General features: G+C 43.8%; 1 protein-coding gene across 18 annotated transcripts in view; it reads right to left on the reverse strand.

Moving 5' to 3' along the window:
* Positions 1-1,384: 1,384 nt before the first annotated feature.
* The window catches only part of DUSP16 (dual specificity phosphatase 16), an 84,281-nt gene continuing 66,559 nt past the window's right edge, over positions 1,385-19,106 (reverse strand). For all 18 annotated transcript variants that reach the window (XM_022577620.3, XM_089920326.1, XM_022577619.2 and 15 more), the window contains 3 exons: positions 14,287-14,446; positions 8,689-8,812; positions 1,385-5,183 (listed from right to left, as the gene is read on the reverse strand). In XM_022577620.3, the coding sequence (XP_022433328.1) occupies positions 4,016-5,183; positions 8,689-8,812; positions 14,287-14,446 (1,452 nt within the window). In that variant the 3' untranslated portion in view covers positions 1,385-4,015. The remainder of the gene's footprint in view (positions 5,184-8,688; positions 8,813-14,286; positions 14,447-19,106) is intronic.

Raw genomic sequence — 19,106 nt, forward strand, 5'->3', positions numbered from 1 at the left:
TTCCAACTGACTCTGGTGTGTTAGCTAGAACCAAAGGAATGAAGTCTGTTTTTACATAAACCCAGTCTGACATCTCTATGCACATAAACTGCAACGATATGATTGACTTGTAAACATCTTCCAAGATGGTGGTGTCATTCTCCAGTTGATTTTGCAACATTGTAAAGATATAACCAAGTATAATTTTGCTGTACAAGGATGAATGGGCCCCACAGAATGCAAGAAATACCTCGCTTCCCTCTTTCATTGATAGAGGCGGAAGAGTTATATGCAGAGAAAAGCACCTAGACCTAAATTTTGTTTACTAGACCTAAAACATATCTGCTTAGTGTCAGAAAGCGAAAACCACCAGACAGGAGTATCTAAGACAAAATGACAGTGAAGGTTCTGAGGATAACAAGGTCTTGTTCACTTGTCCCAGTATCTATACCTTCCCCGTTTCCCCTTAGCCTGAGCCCCGGTCTGATGATGTCAGACCCAAACTAGTCCTTTGACACCAGCCTGCTGCGGCTGGTGGTCCCCAAGAGGCCCTCAGATCTGTCTGCGTTTAAGTAGTAACTGGCTTGACTTTCGGGCCTGCCAACATCTACAGCTTCCCACCCAAAGCCTCTCACTGAGACACCTGCTCCCTCCTGCCACCTCCCATCTCGAGGCAGATTTATGCCATATGCCCTCTCTTCCTTTATCCCATGCCCACCTCCATTTTTTGGTAAGGTCCTAGTCAAGACAGCTCTTCTGGTCTTCACTCACCCAGTCCAATCCTTCTTGTTTTTAAATTTCCTTACATCTGACTTCAACTCAGAAGCCTTTCACAACCAACTTAAATGATGTCACCTGTGATTCTTCTTATCGCCACTATCCCAACTGCTTGCACTGAAGGTAAACGCTTTATTCCTTTAATGCCTAATTCTTTACTAACAACCTGATGAGGCTGAGCTTCTGTTCTCATGTCATCATGCCCAGTGTCACTTACAAGCATTACGCGACACTGGGCATGATGCACACGGCAAGGATGGAGAACAGACCGTTAAATAACTACTCTCCCTCAGTTTTTCCTATAAGGATTATAAAACCGTCCAAATATTACATTAAAATGCACCACAAATGTTTACCTGGTCTTTTCCTTCCTACCTTGTACCTATTCTGGTTTCAGTCAGTCACCAAGCCTGAGGTCATCGGAGGTTTCTACACCACGGTGTGCGTCTGGCGTACACATTAAAGAATGAAGGCGATGGCCATAGACTGTTAGCGCCTGAGCGTGTTCCCTGTGAATGATGGATCCCGTGACACAGCTGATGCCTCCGGCGGGAGGACAGCAGGTCAGGTCCCACCAAGGCCTCCTTCACCACTGGGACATGCTGTAGAGAGAGGTCCTTTCTCATACTTATGTATAAACAGGTACCAGTTTTGATTTTATTTCATCATATTAACATTCATGACACATCAGAGTGAGAAATGCACAATCCAACCGTTCAACAGCTTGGCCTTACTACAAAAGAACACTGTATTCATAGTAAACGCTTATACAGTCTTCCCATCTAGCTTTACAAATGTCCTAAACCATCTTCCAGCATTTCTCACGTAGAGGTCTAGTTCTGTCATATAAAATCACCATCCCGTATCATCTGGCAGGCTCCAGGGCTCCCCCTCGGATTCCACGCTGCAAAGAGTCAGCCACCGCCCTGCCCGGCCCTCGGCCACGCACGTGGCTCTGGGGCTGGCCCGAGAGGCTGCCCCTTCGGCAGGGCAGTCTCCATTCCAAGGGCTGATTACTCGATGTTAGTGATCAAGGACCAAAGGGTGTAGTACAGGACCACATTGGTCACAGGAAGGAAGGGGACCATGGCCAAGAGAAATCCCAAAGGATGGAAGGCCAATTCTGCCCAAAGATCGCATTAAAACCAAGGCCCACAACCCTCCTGAAACATACAGCATTGGAGCCATTAATTTCATTTCTCAAAAATGTTCCACAGTTGTGACCAGACTCTGGAAGCAGGGAGCTGTTACACGTTTGGTGCATGTGTACATAACACATCAAAAATTACTGTGTGAAACCTTGATAATATCTGATTACATCCAAAATGTACATGTATATAGAAAAGCTAAATCACTCTTAACAGAACTTTTCCAGTATGGTAACAACGCACTCCCTACGCAGTTCTCTCTCCATTTAATACCCATATCGTAGCCCGTTATTTGTGCATAACCAGTTATGTTCTATGAAGCTCATAATCGCCACAATCGAGTCAGTTTTGAATCATGTCATCTATGCTGGTTTTAGCAGTCACCATGGGAAACATGACGTCACATCCAACTCAAAGGACTGTCCATTTCTCACACGTAGAAAAACCTGAGATATGAGTCAGCAACAAGCTACACTTACAGTAAAGAACAACGCGAACACCCGCCCACCACCCTAAAAAAAAGCTGCTGACGTGAATTAAGGCTTCAAAACAGGACCAGACTGTAGCTGACAAAACTCAAGCCGGGAAGTTTAGAAGCAGGTAAGTACTGTCACTTGTGGACTTGTTCTAATCACCTCCGACTTTCAGCTGCCAGGATTGATTCCATACAGTGATTGTAGGTCACGGACGGAGACCACTTGGCCCCACTCCACTTTGATATGTCCGTTCTACTAAAAAATGCTGGGGTTAGTTTCTGAGAACAGCTTGGCTGTGTCTTTCCGCTCTGCTCGCAACGAAGCAAAATTCAACCGCCTTCTCCTCACCTTCCTACACTGTTTCTCTCTGAACATTCGTTGCTTACCAAAGCCTCTCTCAGCCCCTATCAATCAGTATGAAAGTCTAATTATAGAAATACCACCTTGGTCGCATGCTAAGGGAAAAAACCACTGAGAAAATAACAGTTTCCTGCTTCTCCTCAGCAATTCCACCTTCTCTAATCCTTCCGCAGTTTTCTGCCTCTTAGTAGTTTCCTATAAAATTCTACCTTACCGTTCCATCTTCACAAGATGTATCTGTGCGATGAACCCGAAATGGAAGCTGTCTAGCGCGGCTGAGGACGAGACGGTGCTGCTGCTCTGCTACCGAATAAATCCACGTCTGGCTTGAAATTAACCTTCATTGAAAGGGTTGACAACCCCATCTCGAACAACTCTTTGATTTATAAAGAGGGAGGTAGACTTGTTTAGCCTCCCAGCCTTAGCTTAAATCATGATGCTGCCAGATTCCTGGCTGTTATAAGATCCTAGATCGCTTCCTTCCTTTCTTTCTTCACAAAGCCGAGAAGAAGAACGAACAAATGAACGCCCTCCATCCAGGCCCAACTGGAAATGTGTGCAGAGACCGTCTGAATGGGTCTGAAAGGGGTGACTAGCTACCTGCCTGTTCACAATGCCTAGAAAACGGGCCACCAAACCTGGTAGTGGTGAAAGCCCCGACTTTCCGTCTGAGGTACTGGGGTTGCTCTATAGTAGATCTTGGCAAGGCCCCTAATGGTCGGTCAGCAGAACGATGCTCTCATCGCTCGGCTGTCAGGTGCGCTTGGGTTTGTGAATCAGCTTTGGATGTGGTCATTTCTCTTGGATTTACCATTAGGTTCTGTTCCTAATAGGTTCTCCCCGCCCGACCCACAGGCTGGCTCAGTCTCAGCACTAAGGTGCACTATGGAAGGGACCGGACAGGACTAGTATTTGAGATCTCTTTGTAGCACGACAAGAAAATGGTGGGCGCTTCTGTCCTCTGACACCAAATAGAACTCGATTTAGTAAGAAAGAGAGGATGTGCAGTCCACTGCATAGAATTGTTTCATGTGCCTGGGGGGAAAGCTAGCCTCTGCCCTTCTTCCACTTGTGTTGTTGAGAGAAATACTAGCTGCTCTCTCAAGTGCAGACATTAAAAGAGAGCAGCGGTGTTGATCCGTGTTTTGCTTTTACACCATAGCTCCATTTTCCAAAAATATATATGTATGTACATATATATATTTCAGATTTACAGGGAATTTTTTTTGTGAACAAGAAAAAAGCTGTCCATAGAAGTCACAAGTGTCTTTCTTCTCAGGAGACCTCGATGATTTCCATGCTGCCTGAAAAGCTCGACTGGCTGCCCACCTTCCCCAGTTCCTCCCGCGACCGGTTTTCGGACATGATGCTCTCGCCGAACTCCATCTGGCAGCTTCTGCGTTTGAACTGCTTCTCGAAGGGGCTCTCCTCGTGCCAGCTGCGCCGGGAGTCGGCCCTGTCACTGGGCTTCTGCCGCCGGCGCACGGAGTGGCCCGGGTCGCCGCCGCAGGCGGGCAGCTGGCCGCAGCTGAAGGCGGGGGGTCCGGCGTGGCCTCCGTAGACGGCCGAGGCCGAGTAGAAGTGAGGGGGCTCGGGGGCGAAATACCAGCTCTTGGCCAAGGAGGCGGCGGAGGTCTGGGGGGCCAGGATGTCCGAGTGCCAGCCCTCGAGGCCCAGCCCGGCGGCGGACGGGGCCAGGTGCTGCTGGCTGGCCGAGAGGCCGAAGAGGAAGCGGGGCTGGCAGTGGTCCTCCACGCTGCCGCTGCGGGGCAGGGGCGACAGGAGCGGCCTCCCCGCGCGGGGCCGCGCGCCCTGGCCCTCGGGGGCCCTCGGAGGCTGGGGACCCCGGGGGGGGCCGGCCTCCTCCCGCTCCGGGCTGGCCTCCGGCGTCTGCTCCGACACCTCCCGCACCGGGGAGAACTGGCACGGCTTGCCGGCGCCCTCCAGGGCGGAGGAGGGCTTGTAGGGCTCCGGGGCCGCCTCCGGGGAGGAGAGCCCGCGCAGGGGCGCGGCCGCGCCGGCTGACGGCGACGCCGCCTTGATGTCCAGGGAGAAGGAGCGCTTGAGGCGGCCGCTGTCCTCCCGCCGGTCCGCGGGCAGGTGGAGCCCGTTGAGCGCCTGGACCAGGGGGCCGTCGTCAGGAGGCGAGGGCTGGGCGCCGGGCGCACCGGCGTGGGGCACAGGCCGGGGCCCCAACGCCTCGGGGGGAGCGGCGGCGGGACGGGCGCGGGGCGGCCCGAGGGGCGGCTGGCCTCCCTGCCCGCCCTCCGCGGCGGCGACGGCGACCGGGACGGGCTCGCTTGGCTTGTCCAGGTGCAGCAGCTTCAGTTTGCTCTTGGGCCCCGCCGCTCCGGTCTGGCTCTTAATCCTCTTCTCGTAGTCCAGGAGCTGGCCCAGAAAATTGAAGTTCGGAGATATAGTAGGTCTTTTTTCTTTCACAAATCTATGAAAAGAGGAAAAAACCAAAAAGGCTTGAATTTGACGACTACCTGTTATTGTAAGAATGTTACTAAGCTACGGCAAGTGAAGAGCTGCGACAGGGAATCATCAGAGAGACCCTTCCAAGACCTTTGTCAGGTGGCTGGTTTAAAACTTGGGGCAGAGGGTCAAGGAGGAGATGAGGGCCTCTGCATCGGGGAGCTTTACAGCCTGAGGCCGGAGGTGCTAGAAAGCGGGGGGGCCAGGCCCCTAAAGTTCTAGGTTGAGCCTCCTTATTTTCAAGGACCCAAGGCTTCCAGTGCAACTGGTAAGAGATGATTCTTCCCTCACCACCTGGGATGACACCGCCCCTCCCCACCGGTGCTGCCATCAGAAGTACAGCTTAACAGCCATGCGCCACCTTCAGCTTCCCAGCATCAAAGGCCCCACAGCCACTTCAAGACGTTGCACATTTTTAATTAACGATCAAAAGAGAGAGTATCAGATGGCCAGGGCATCAACGCACACACTTCCGAGTTCCTTCCCTTTGGATTCAGTGTGACAGAGTAACCAGCTACACAGTGGCCTCTGCTAGGCATTATGCGAACGCACGAAAGGGGGTGTTCTCTCATTCAACCCTCAAAACTACCCTCTGTCAGGTGGGTGTAATTACCCCCATCACAGAGGTACACACAGTCCTTAGGTGACTTGCCCTAAATCACACAGCTACTAAAGGGCGGTGCCGGGATTCAAAACCAGGTCTAGGAACTTCCCTCGTGGCGCAGTGGTTAAGACTCCGCGCTCCCAATGCAGGGGACCCAGGTTCAGTCCCTGGTCAGGGAACTAGATCCCGCACACATGCCGCAACTAAGGAGCCAGCAAGCCGCAACTAAGGAGGCCACCTGCGCGGCTAAGACCCAGCGCAACCAAATAAATAAATAAATATTAAAAAAGGAAACAGGTCTGATGTCTGGCTTCATTTCTGTAACCACCTTGTTTAAAAAAGAGTCATCAAGGGATCAAAACTAGTTATAAACAGCTTTTCTGTTTCATTGTAGAAACAGAGACTCTTTAGAAATAGTAGATATATTCTTTAGTGGCCCCTGACCCTTAAGGCCACTTCTCAGAAGATGCAGGAGTGAAACTACACTGAAAATTTATATTTGGATACGGAAGAAAAGAGAAGAATCAAAAATAAACTCCTTGGAAATCAGTAACCTAAAGCAAATTAACGAAGCCAGAAACAACTGCCTCAACTGTGACAAGTGTACATGCAGGACCCTCGCGATGAGACCCAGTAACAGGATGTAAGGGCGCCTCTCCTGCTGGTTTCTACTGGGCGCAGGAGGACCTTAGGGAGCAGCCAGACTGCAGGACGCGGAGCGGTGCGGACACAGGGAGGACCCACCGCCTCAGCTCCTTCCTCAAGTGAGGAGCTGTTCAGGTAGCTCATTTCTTTTCTCCAGATTTTCCAATTTGAGAAGAAAGTCCAATTGTTACAGCAGGCCTGGCTCCACGTGCCTGTATTTATTGATCCTTTATCACACGCAAACTAACCGCCTCTATCCAGCAAGATACACAGGGGACTCCGATTCAGGCGTCCCTGAACACAACCCCAGTCCTTGGTGCTGCTGTCACTGGCTGCCTTCTGTCTGGAGAAAGGGGGGTGGAGGCAACCCACTCAAAATTATATACTTCAGAATCTGGGCAACCCTATGCACAGCCACATGCAAATCAGGTTAGAGCACACCCTCACACCACACACAAACAAACTCAAAATGGCTTAGAGACTTAAGTATACGACATGACACCATAAAACTCCTAGAAGAGAACATAGGCAAAACATTCTCTAACATAAATTGTACCAATGTTTTCTTAGGTCAGTCTCCCAAGGCAATAGAAATAAAAGCAAAAATGAACAAATGGGACCTAATCAAACTTACAAGCTTTTGCGCAGCAAAGGAAACCATCAACAAAAAGACAACCTACGGACTGGGAGAAAATATTTGCAAATGATGCTACCGACAAGGGCTTAATTTCCAAAATATACAAATAGCTCGTACAATTCAATAACAACAACAAAAAACCCAATCAAAAAATGGGCAGAAGACCTAAACAGACATTTCACCAAAGGAGACATACAGATGGCCAACAGGTACATGAAAAAGATGCTCACCATCACTAATTATCAGAGAAATGCAAATCAAAACTACAATGAGCTATCACCTCACAGAGGTCAGAATGACCATCATTAAGTCTACAGATAATACGTGTTGGAGAGAGTGTGGAGAAAAGGGAACCCTCCTTCACTGTTGGTGGGAATGTAAATTGGTGCAGCCACTATGGAGAACAGTATGGAGGTTCCTCAAGAAAACTAAAAGTAGAGTTGCCATATGATCCAGCAATCCCACTCCTCGGCATATTCCCAGACAAAACCACAATTTGAAAAGATACACGCACCCCTATGTTCACAGCAGCACTATTCACAATAGCCAAGACATGGAAACAACCTAAATGTCCATCAACAGATGAATGGGTAAAGAAGATGTGGCATACACACACACACACACACACACACACACACACACACAAAATGGAATGTTAACCATAAAAAAACAATGCTATTTGCAGCAACATGGATGGACCTGGAGATTATCATACTAACTGAAATAAGTCAGAAAGAGAAAGACAAATACCATATGATACCACTTATGTGGAATCTAAAATACGACACAAGTGAACATATCTATGAAACAGAAATAGACTCACAGACATACAGAACTGACTTGTGGTTGATGAGGGGGCGGGGAGAGGGAAGGTCTGGGAGTTTGGGGTTAGCAGATGCAAACTAGTATATCTAGGATGGATAAACAACAAGGTCCTACTTTATAGCCCAGGGAACAATATTCAATATCCTGTGATAAACCACATGGAAAAGAACATGAAAAAGAATATATGTATGTATAAATGAATCACTTTGCTGTATAGCAAACTCAACACAACACCGTAAATCAACTATATACTTCGATAAAATTCTTTACAAAATCTAAGCAACTCTAGATTGCAGGAAATTCTACTCAGCGAATGGAGTTTGACAATTATTTGGTTTTATACTTGCATATATTGGGATTTTTCCTCAGTGAAAGAGACACAAAATCTGAAGCACGGTAGGAATTCTACAACGAGTATTCTCCTGGAGCGTTTCTTTCTCGTGTGTAAATTAGAACAAATGATACTTCCCCAACTAGGCAAAGATACAAACTCAAGTAACAGGGTGGAGATCTCTGTATTTGCTCTTCCTTAAACTTAAAAAGTAGCTGAGGATGAACTTGATATATGTGAGGGCAGAATTAGTGCTAAATTATAAAAAATGCATTTTTCTCCAATCTTTGAAAAACCATTTAAAAATCCAGTCACCTGTGAAGAGTATAACTAAAATAATCATGATCTTAACGTGGTCACCACCACCCTCTCCCCCACCCACCATGTCTTCTCATGATTCAGGTCAAAGGGCATGTTCCTGTCCTCACCTGTAAGCTTCATCCAAGGACATATCCATCCTCTTCATGATGTAGGCAATGGCGATGGTGGCAGAGCGAGAGATCCCTGCCAAGCAGTGCACTAGGACACATCCATTGGAGGCTTTTGCTTTCTCTATGAGTCAAATTCAGAAAGGGTCATTAATGACAACTTTGTTCAGCAGTGAAATCTTATTTCCATTTACTCACACAATGGCTTTCATCTGGCAACTCGAAGTAAAGCCCATCTACTCACCTATTTTTCCTTTCAATATTTTTTTAAGGAGGTAGGGGAAGATGATTTCCCCACGATTTACATATAGAACAATGAAGGTCCACATGTGTTAATAAGCAATGTGTCCCTAACTCAGGTTGCCTCTTATTCAGTACTTTTCACCATGTATTTTTTACATTATTATTTTAATAACTTACCCTGAGTATAAATCACACATTGTGATCACGTGATTCTACTTGTTTAGTGTAGAAACCTTCAGAAATACAGAATAGTATAAAGAAAACAACATCCAAAATCCTAAGATTTAGCTAGTATTTTGTTTACCTATGTTGTCTGATACTTAAGTTTTTTTCGAATTATGTAAGAGATACTACATGTTTTCCAGCTTTGAGATATAATTGACATATGACATTGTACTTTAGGTGTATGGCATAATGATTTGATATATATGAGCGATTAAATTAAAAAATTTTTTTTTCATTTTAAACATATGTGACACATTAACTGTGTAAAAAGCAGGGAGGTGGGGACGGGGAGAGACTTAATCACAGTGACACCACATCATGACGCAGAGACGCCAAGTCAAGCAATTTGTAAAACGCCGACTCAGAATCCACCTTCCTATAATTTCCCTATTTTTCTCTGGGAGACTTTTCTGTGTCATAAAGTGGCTCACTTTACTTGCTGAATTTAAGAAGAAGCCATGTGTGTGCCATGAATCAATTTCAGTAGGTCACCTTAATGAGGACCAAGGGAACTCTGACCTCTTCCTTGATATCCAGGAGATACTGTCTGACTGCGTCATGCTAACTCCCCATAACATGGTAGAAGGACTCGTGAACACTGTTAGAACCAAGAACCAAGGAAATTTGATCACACGGTACTGCCATCTCTCACTGTAGATAAGCTTTAAAAGCTTTCTCGTGGACATGGATGAAGTTATCCCACAGCCTGGAAGCAACTACCATTTTAGCCAGTACAGTGACTACCTTATATCTGAACAATTACGTATGTGCTTACCCTTTACCTACATGCTGCTGCCATGAGCTAAATTATTCCCTTTTCATCCTTGTTTTCATTGGTAACCACCAAAGGTTTACCAAACCTTATGTTAAAGTTCTTGTAATTAACAAGGTATCCGGGGAATCTGCTCTGGCAGCTGAGTAATACAATATACAATAATACTTCAATCTCACCACCTCTGTTATACATATAATAAATTCCCAACGTATAGGACTTATTGTTTGTTACGTACAAAACACCGTAGAGCTTTAAGGTACTACATGAACAATCAAGCAGCTTCCCTTTAGACAGGGAAATCAAACACAATAAAACAATAACAAACGAACACAAAACAACATTGAAACAAAGAAAAAAGGACACGCTATACAACCTAACAGTATATAAACACATGCACGTAAAGTCCAAGCCTTCCTGGGCTACACAGCTCTCTTCCTCCTCTCAACTATTCAGTATTTAGCCTATACTGCTCTTAGTATTTCCTCTTTCACCTTGGCTGCTAAGAAGCTCAAAGCTAAGGTGTTCACTCAGTTTCAAGAGATAACTAATTCCGGTTTTACTGTGCCTTTCTTAGTCCCATATTACCTGGTTCTTGCCCTTCTGTCCCGCTTTAATGGGTACGTGTGTGAATGTGTGTTATCTTTTGATCCCAACCTCCTACTGTAAGCTGCTTCAAATTCTTATTGGAAGTAGGCTGGCTTTAAATATTTTTCTAATGTTGACAGTACTCTCTCATCATTTTTAATAATTATCACGAAGCTAGACTAGGAGGACCGAGAAGGGTCTTGCTTCTAACACTCCCCCAAAGCGTTTAACACTGAGCACATAGTGTGAACCCAGTAAACACTGGCTGGCTGACCGATACATACTTGAAAAGGTAATCTTTATAAAAAATTGAAAAAGGCTGGAAGGAAATAAAGCAATGATGATAACAGATGTGTTAGGATGTTGAGGTTACAGGTTTCTTTTTCAAATGTTCCGCGTGGTACTTACACTGTTCTTACAACTGCTTTGATGATATATTTTAAAAATCTAACTAAAGTGATTATACTGAAGTGGGGTTCATTAGAACACATTTCTTGGCAGAATTGAGTGCTAAACTGAGTCTCTTAAGGCAAAGGAAGTAATACCTGTCGACCTGGAGGAGAGGAGAAGGGAAACATTTGAGAAAGACCCATGGTGGGTCTGGACCACCACTCAGAAAACAGCCTTGGCTGGTGCACGCTGGGCGGGAAGTGACCGGAGAGGAGGGTTCGGAGGTGGGAAGCAGGTGTTGGAGAGTCTGGGAATGTTGGGCTAGGGACTCGAGGCAATTAAGGAGCCTCTGCAGGTTCCTGAATAGGGGGCAACAAGAAGGCACTGACGGGGAAAACTGGAAATAAAAAAAAAGCAGGCTGCCACTACAGCAATCCAGGAATTAAACAAGATGTATCTGTGTTTTCAATTTTATCTATTTTTCAGTTTTTTCTATTTTATCAATTCTAGGATTAAAAAGAGAGAGGGGATAACAAATGCAATAGGTTAAGAGGGAGTCAGTGACGGGGAGAAGTTAAAGAGGCTAAAAAGAAGGAAGAAATAACTGAGGTGACAGAGCACAGCTCCAAGGAAAAACAGAAAAGGACTTAGGTAATTTTTAAACCAGTTACTTTTTTTTTTTTTTTTTTTTGCAGTACGCGGGCCTCTCACTGTTGTGGCCTCTCCCGTTGCGGAGCACAGGCTCCGGACGCGCAGGCTCAGCGGCCGTGGCCCACGGGCCCAGCCGCTCCGCGGCATGTGGGATCTTCCAGGACCGGGGCACGAACCCGCGTCCCCTGCATCGGCAGGCGGACTCTCAACCACTGCGCCACCAGGGAAGCCCCGACAGCTACTATTTATTAGAGCCAATTATGAGTCAGGCACCTTGCAAGGTGTTTTACATGCATTATCTATTTTAATCCGAACAATATCCCTAAAAGGTAGAAACATTATCTTTAGTCTCCAGATCAGGAAACTGAGGCACAGAAGTTTTAGTAACTCACCTGGAGTCACTTAACCGATAATCAAATACAGTTTGGCTCCAAAGTACATGCTCTTAATTACCTCCCTGGATTGCCTACAGAAGCCCTGAGTTTGCGTGGCCGAGTGAAGCAGGAGCCCGTGCGAGCGGCCAGCTGGGCCGGGGGCCCTGGTCGGTGACTCGGGGCGCTGACGGGCAAACGCGCCCGCCGCAGCCTGTGTCCACTAGAAGTAAAGGCAACACCCCATGAAAACTGCGTCCTTCCAGCAAACTCTACTGAACAAACAAACTTACTGAAATTTAACCTGAATAATAAAAAGTATGAGCCTATATGTTGTTAAGTCCTGGTATGAGGGTATGTCTTCAAATTATATTCTCTGACATGACTAACTATAGCTTAAAACAGCCTGGACGAGATTAGCAACTGTAGCGAACATGGGCTGAATTCCACAGTGGGCTGGACGTGTTGCCCTGGACTGTCTGGGTGGGAAAAGGATGGTGGCCCTAACAGTAAACAGGGCCAAGCAAGTGAACTACTGGTAAGTAAAAATATCTTCAGATATACAATAAATCACGATACGTATTTGGGTGGGTATTTCACCAACCAGCAACATGGTAAAATTCCTTTTGCAGGAATCAAAAGTGTCCAAGAGCTCCAGTGAAAGAAGAAAGTAAGCTGGGACAAAGTTATTCATATTCTCTCTTTTCTACCAACCTCCTAAAGCTTAGACATTGCCATGACTTAACAGAATCAGGTTCTATTCTAAATAGATTCTGAAATCGCACTTTTAGCTGAAATTAGAGCCAATCATCTCTGGATCAATGTGACATGCAATGGAAACATTAACTATAACTGTCGTCTTTTAAAGAGGCAAACATTGGGCTTCCCTGGTGGCGCAGTGGTTGGGAGTCCACCTGCCGATGCGGGGGACACGGGTTCGTGCCCCAGTCCGGGAGGATCCCACGTGCCGTGGAGCGGCTGGGCCTGTGGGCCATAGCCGTTGAGCCTGCGCGTCCGGAGCCTGTGCTCCACAACGGGAGAGGCCACAACAGAGAGAGGCCTGCGTATTGGAAAAAATAAATAAATAAAGAGGCAAACATTGAACGATATGCTGAGTATCTCCTAGAAGTAGAATGGTGGGAAGGATTAATTTGGGGACTTTTGTTTGTGATTATTTTAATGTGAATTATCAAGCCATTTATCTTCAGGTGTTTCACAGAATGCATGCCAATTAAAGAGGAGACGACTTGGCAATCTGAAATCTTGAAAAAAGAGACCTGTTTCAGAATTACCCGAAGTTCCAAAAGCACTGTCTAGAAAATTCCTCTCGCAGATGAAAGAATATAGTGAGGGGCTTAATTTACATAGTTTCACTGTTTAAAAGGAACTAGTTCTTTATTTTTAAACTTTCAGTAACCAATTCAGAGTATTTAATTATGGATGAGGGTGCTCAAACTTGTGTGACTAGGGGGAAAACTAATGAAAACTCTTCACACAGACATCAAGAGTCACACCTTCTTGTGTTGGTCAAGAGCAAAGAACACGTCTCCTTGGTTTAGCCACTTTCCACCAAAACCACATTTCAAATACACATCGTCGATTTCCTACCAGCAGATCTGATCCCGAGGCACCAAAATGTCACAACAGCACCAGAAGCTGGGAGTCAGGGAGGCTCCAGGGCTGACGGGCCCAGTGAGCAGAACAAAGTACGGTATGGACCAGACCCTGTCACAGACAACGCCAAGGAATGACCACACAAGTATTAGAGTGTGTGTGTGTGTGTGTGAGAGAGTGTGTGTGTGTGCGCGCGTGTGTGTGTGCGTGTGTGCTGGAACCTCATTAGACCCACTACTACCCGAAATTACTGGCACACGGACTGAGGCTTAGGGATCTTGTGACATAAAGACTTTAAATGTAATGGGATTTGTTTTCACAGGATTTGACTTTTCTCTGGGGAAAACACAGCAGCAAGGCATAAACAGTTTAAGGAACGCCACCACAGTTTCCAAAAGTCTTTTATAGGATTTGACGAAGTGGGTAAAAAGTTTAATCCCAAAAGTTTAACCGATTTTCAAACACCTGCCAATACATAATCACAGTTCCCATTAGGCTTAACCCTGGTAGCGTTAAAGTTAGCTAGGATGTCACAAGGCTAGTCCTTAGGGATGGCATGGCACACACACATCACCTTGGCCGCTAAATGAGATAAGTAGCATCATGTGTTTTCAAACTTTTGAACTGTATGAAATAGGTTCCTTTTCTCTAATGAAAAAAAAAGGGGAGGAAGGGAGGGAGGGATATACCTCTACATATGAGACTATAACCCAAAGGGCTTGTAATATTACTTGAGCTACTTACCAATGAAATCTACTGACTTGTCCAACCACGGCAAAATTTTCTCACAAAAGCTATCATTCACAGGCACTCGCAGGAAGTGAGATTCAGGGATAAAGTCAGGCTTGGGACAGGTGTTGCTGGCATTTAACACATAACCAATCCCATTCTGTTGCATCAGCTCCTAGGGAGGGAAAGAGCAATTAAAGTAACTAATAACATACTAGCATGATCATTTTTAAAGAGAAAAGTTTAGCATAATGATTAAAATGACTAGTTTCCTTGAAACAATCAGACTACATTCAATCAGTGAAATCCAATAAAATGACATGTAAAGACTTAAGTTTAAAGCAGAATCTAAAACTGAAGTATAGTTTACAATGTTGTGTTAGTTTCAATTGTATGTCAAAGTGATTCAGTTATACACATATATATATTTAGATTCTTTTCCATTGTACGTTATTATAAGATACTGAGTAGAGCTCCCTGTGCTACACAGTAGGTCCTTGTTGTTTATCTATTTTATATATAGTAGTGTGTGTATGTTAATCCCCAATTCCTAATTTATCCCTCCCTACCACTTTTCCCCTTTGGTAACCATAAGTTTGTTTTCTATGCCTCTGAGTCTATTTCCGTTTTGTAAATAAGTTCATTTGTATCCTTTTTTCTTTTTAGATTCCACATATAAGTGATATCATATTTTTCTTTCTCTGACTCACTTCACTTAATATGATAATCTCTAGGTCCAACCGTGTTGCTGCAAATGGCATTATTTCATTCCTTTGTATGGCTAAATAGTATTCCATTATATTATATTACATTATATTATACTATACTATATACACCACATCTTCTTTAACCATTCGTCTGTTGATGGGCATTTAGGTTGCTTCCATGTCTTGGCTGTTGTAAATAGTGCTGCTATGAACAGTGGGTTGCGTGTATTTTTTCAAATTATGGTTTTCTCCAGATATATGCCCAGGAGTGGGATTGCAGGATCATAAGGTAGCTCTATTTTCAGTTTTTTAAGGAACCACCATACTGTTCTCCGTAGTGGCTGTAACAATTTACCTTCCCACCCACAGTGTAGTAGGGTTCCCTTTTCTCCACACCCTCTCCAGCATTTATTATTTGTAGACTTTATAATGATGACCATTCTGACTAGTGAGAGGTGATACCTCATTGTAGTTTTGATCTGCATCTCTCTAATGATTAGCAATACTGAACATCTTTCCATATGCCTGTTGGCCATCTTTGTGTCTTCTTTGGAGAAACGTCTGTTTAGGTCTTCTGCCAACTTTTTGATTGGGTTTTTTTTTTTTTTTTATATTAAGCTGTATGAGCTGTTTGTATATTTTGGAAATTAATCCCTTGTCAGTAGCATCGCTTGCAAATATTTTCTCCCATTCTGTAGATTGTCTTTTTGTTTTGTTTATGGTTTCCTTTGATGTTCAAAAGCTTTTAAGTTTAATTAGATCCCATTTATTTATTTTTGTTTTTATTTCCATTACTCTAGGAGACGGCCTGAAAAAGATATTGCTGTGATTTATGTCAAGAGGGTTCTGCCTATGTTTTCCTCTAGGAGTTTTATGGTTTCCAGTCCTACATTTAGGTCTTTAATCCATTTTGAGTTTATTTTTGTATATGGTGTTAGAGAATGTTCTAATTTCGTATTTTCACATGCAGCTGTCCAGTATTCCCAGCACCATTTATTGAAGAGACTTTTTCTCCATTGTATATTCTTGCCTCCTTTGTCATAGATTGACCATAAGTGTGTGGGTTTATCTCTGCGCTTTCTATCCCGTTCTGTTGATCCGTGTGTCTGTTTTCGTTCCCAGTACCTTACTGTTTTGATCACTGTAGATTTGTAGTATAGTCTGAAGTCAGGGATCCTTATTCCTCCAGCTCCGTTCTTCCTTCTCAAGATTGTCTTGGCTATTCGGGGTCTTTGTGTTTCCACACATACAAATTAAAAAAATGTTTTGTTCTAGTTCTGTGAAAAATGCCATTGATAATTTGATAGGAATTGTACTGAATGTGTAGATTGCCTTGGGTAGTATGGTCTTTTAACAATACTGATTTTTCCAGTCCAAGAACATATATATATCTTTCCATCATGTTGTGTTCAATTTCTTTCACCAGTGTCTTACAGTTTTCAGAGTACAGGTCTTTTGCCTTCTTAGGTACATTTATTCCTAGGTATTTTATTCTTTTTGATGTGATGGTAAATGGGACTGTTTCCTTAATTTCTCTTTATGATATTCTGTTGTTAGTGTATAGAAATGCAACATATTTCTGTATATTAATTTCATATCCAGCAACTTTACTAAATTCATGGATGAGCTCTAGTAGTTTTCTGGTAGCGTCTCTAGGATCTTCTATGTATAGTAGCATGTCATCTGCAAACAGTGACAGTTTTACTTCTTTTCCAATTTGGATTCTTTTTATTTCTTTTTCTTCTCTGATTTCTGTGGCTAGGACTTCCAAAACTATGTTGAATAAAAATGGCAACAGTGGGCATCCTTGTCTTGTTCCTGATCTTACAGGAAATGCTTTTAGCTTTTCACCATTGAGTATGATCTTAGCTGTGGGTTTACTGTATATGGCCTTAATTATGTTGAGGTATGTTCCCTCTATGCCCACTTTCAGAAGAGGTTTTTTTTTATTATTATTATAAATGGATGTTGAATTTTATCAAGAGCTTTTTCTGCATCTACTAAGATAATCATATGATTTTTACTCTTCAATTTGTTAATGTGGTGTATATCACACTGACAGATTTGTGGATATTGAAAAGTCCTTGAGTCCTTGGGATACTTGATTATGATGCATGATGGTTTTGATGCATTGCTGGAGTTGGTTTGCTAGTATTTTGTTGAGGATTTTTGCATCTATGTTCATCAGTGATATTGGTCTGTAATTTTTTCTTTTTTTTTGTGATATCTTTGTCTGGTTTTGGTATCAGGGTGATGGTAGCCTCATAGAATGAGTTCAGAAGTGTTCCCCCCTCTGCAATTTTTTGGAATAGTTTCAGAAGGATAGGTGTTAAGTCTTCTCTAAATGTTTGGTAGAAGTCACCTGTGAAGCTATCTGGTCCTGGACTTTTGCTTGTTGCGAGTTTTAAAATCACTGATCCAATTTCAGTACTGGTAATTGGTCTGTTCATATTTTCTGTTTCTTCCTAGTTCAGTCTTGGGAGACTGTATTTGTATCTTTCTAAGAATTTGTCCATTTCTTCTAGGTTGTCTACTTTATTGGCCTATAGTTGCTCACAGCGGTCTCCTATGACCCTCTGTATTTCTGTGGTGTGGACTGTAACTTCCTTGTCACTTCTGGTTTTACTGATTTGGGCCCTCTCCCTTTTTTCCTTGATGAGTCTGGCTAAACGTTTATCAATTTTGCTTATCTTTTCAAAGAACCAGCTTTTAGTTTCATTGATCTTTTCTATTGTTTTTTTAGTCTCTATTTCATTTATTTCTGCTCTGATTTCTTTCATTCTACTAACTTTGGGTTTTGTTTGTTCTTCTTTCTCTAGTTGCTTTAGGCATAAGGTTTAGGTTGTTTATTTGAGATTTTTCTCGTTTCCTGAGGTAAATTTGTATCACCATAAACTTCCCTCTTAGAACTGCTTTTGTTGCATCCTGTAGGTTTTGGATCATCGTGTTTTCATTTTCATTTGTCTCAAGGTGTTTTCTGATTTCCTCTTTGATTTCTTCAGTTATCCACTGATTGTTCAGTAGCATGTTGTTTAGCCTCCACGTGTTTGTGTTTTTTGCAGTTTTCTCCCTGTAGTTGATTTCTAGCCTCATAGCGTTGTGGTCGGAAAAGATGCCTGATATGATTTCAGTTTTCTTAAATTTATTGAGGCTTTAAAGCAGAATTTTTTAAGGGCAAAATAGGCTGTTTAAAAGATCACACATCACTAATATAGTCAACTCTCTATTATCTTCATTACTAGAGAGAGAAGTGGAACAAAGAACAGAAAATAAAACCGTGACAGTTTACTATGACTTGCCCCTCCTTGGCAACTATGTAAATTTATTATGACCATGTTAGATGTAATCCCCAAAATGCATGAATAAGTGCATTGATTTACAAGATTTGGGAGTGTGCTAGAATACTTTTGTTTGTTTTGTTTGTTTTGTGCTATGACTTCAGCATATACGCACACACAATGAGAACATCTTCTTCCCAAACTGAACCTGCTGGTTGTTCTCTAAGATACAGTCCTAGGCCATCTTCTGGCTGTAAATACTCTCTCTGAAGGCTGACTCTGTTTCCGTAGTTTCTTTTTGTTTGTTTTTTTGGGTTTTTTTTTTTTTTGCGGTACGTGGGCCTCTCACTGCTGTGGCCTCTTCCGTTGCGGAGCACAGGCTCCGGACGCGCAGGCTCAGCGGCCATGGCTCATGGGCCCAGCCGCTCCGCGGCACATGGGATCTTCCCAGACCTGGGCATGAACCCGTGTCCCCTACATCGGCAGGCGGACTCTCAACCACTGCGCCACCAGGGAAGCCCCCTCCGTAGTTTTAATTATCACCTCTACATGCTGATGACTCTTAAATAAATACATACACACATACACACACACACACACACGCCCTCTTTAATTTCTGACGTCATTTCCAGCTGCTTCCTGGTATCTCTATTTGGATGTTCCTCAGGACCTTCAAACTCAAAATGTCAGAAACACAGCACATTCTCTTTCTCCCTTCTCTGCCTCAAATTCTTGTTTCCTCTCTGTAATCCAAAACCGGTTTTTGGTAATAACATCCACCCAGACACTTGAGCTAGAAAATGGGATCATTTCATCCTGTTTTTCTTCCTCACCACCCCCATCCTAATGT

The sequence above is a fragment of the Delphinapterus leucas genome, chromosome 11 (genome assembly GCF_059928025.1).
Source record: "Delphinapterus leucas isolate spDelLeu-1000000601 "Yukka" chromosome 11, BTC_Dleu_Yukka2, whole genome shotgun sequence".
In the NCBI taxonomy this organism is placed as follows: domain Eukaryota; kingdom Metazoa; phylum Chordata; class Mammalia; order Artiodactyla; family Monodontidae; genus Delphinapterus; species Delphinapterus leucas.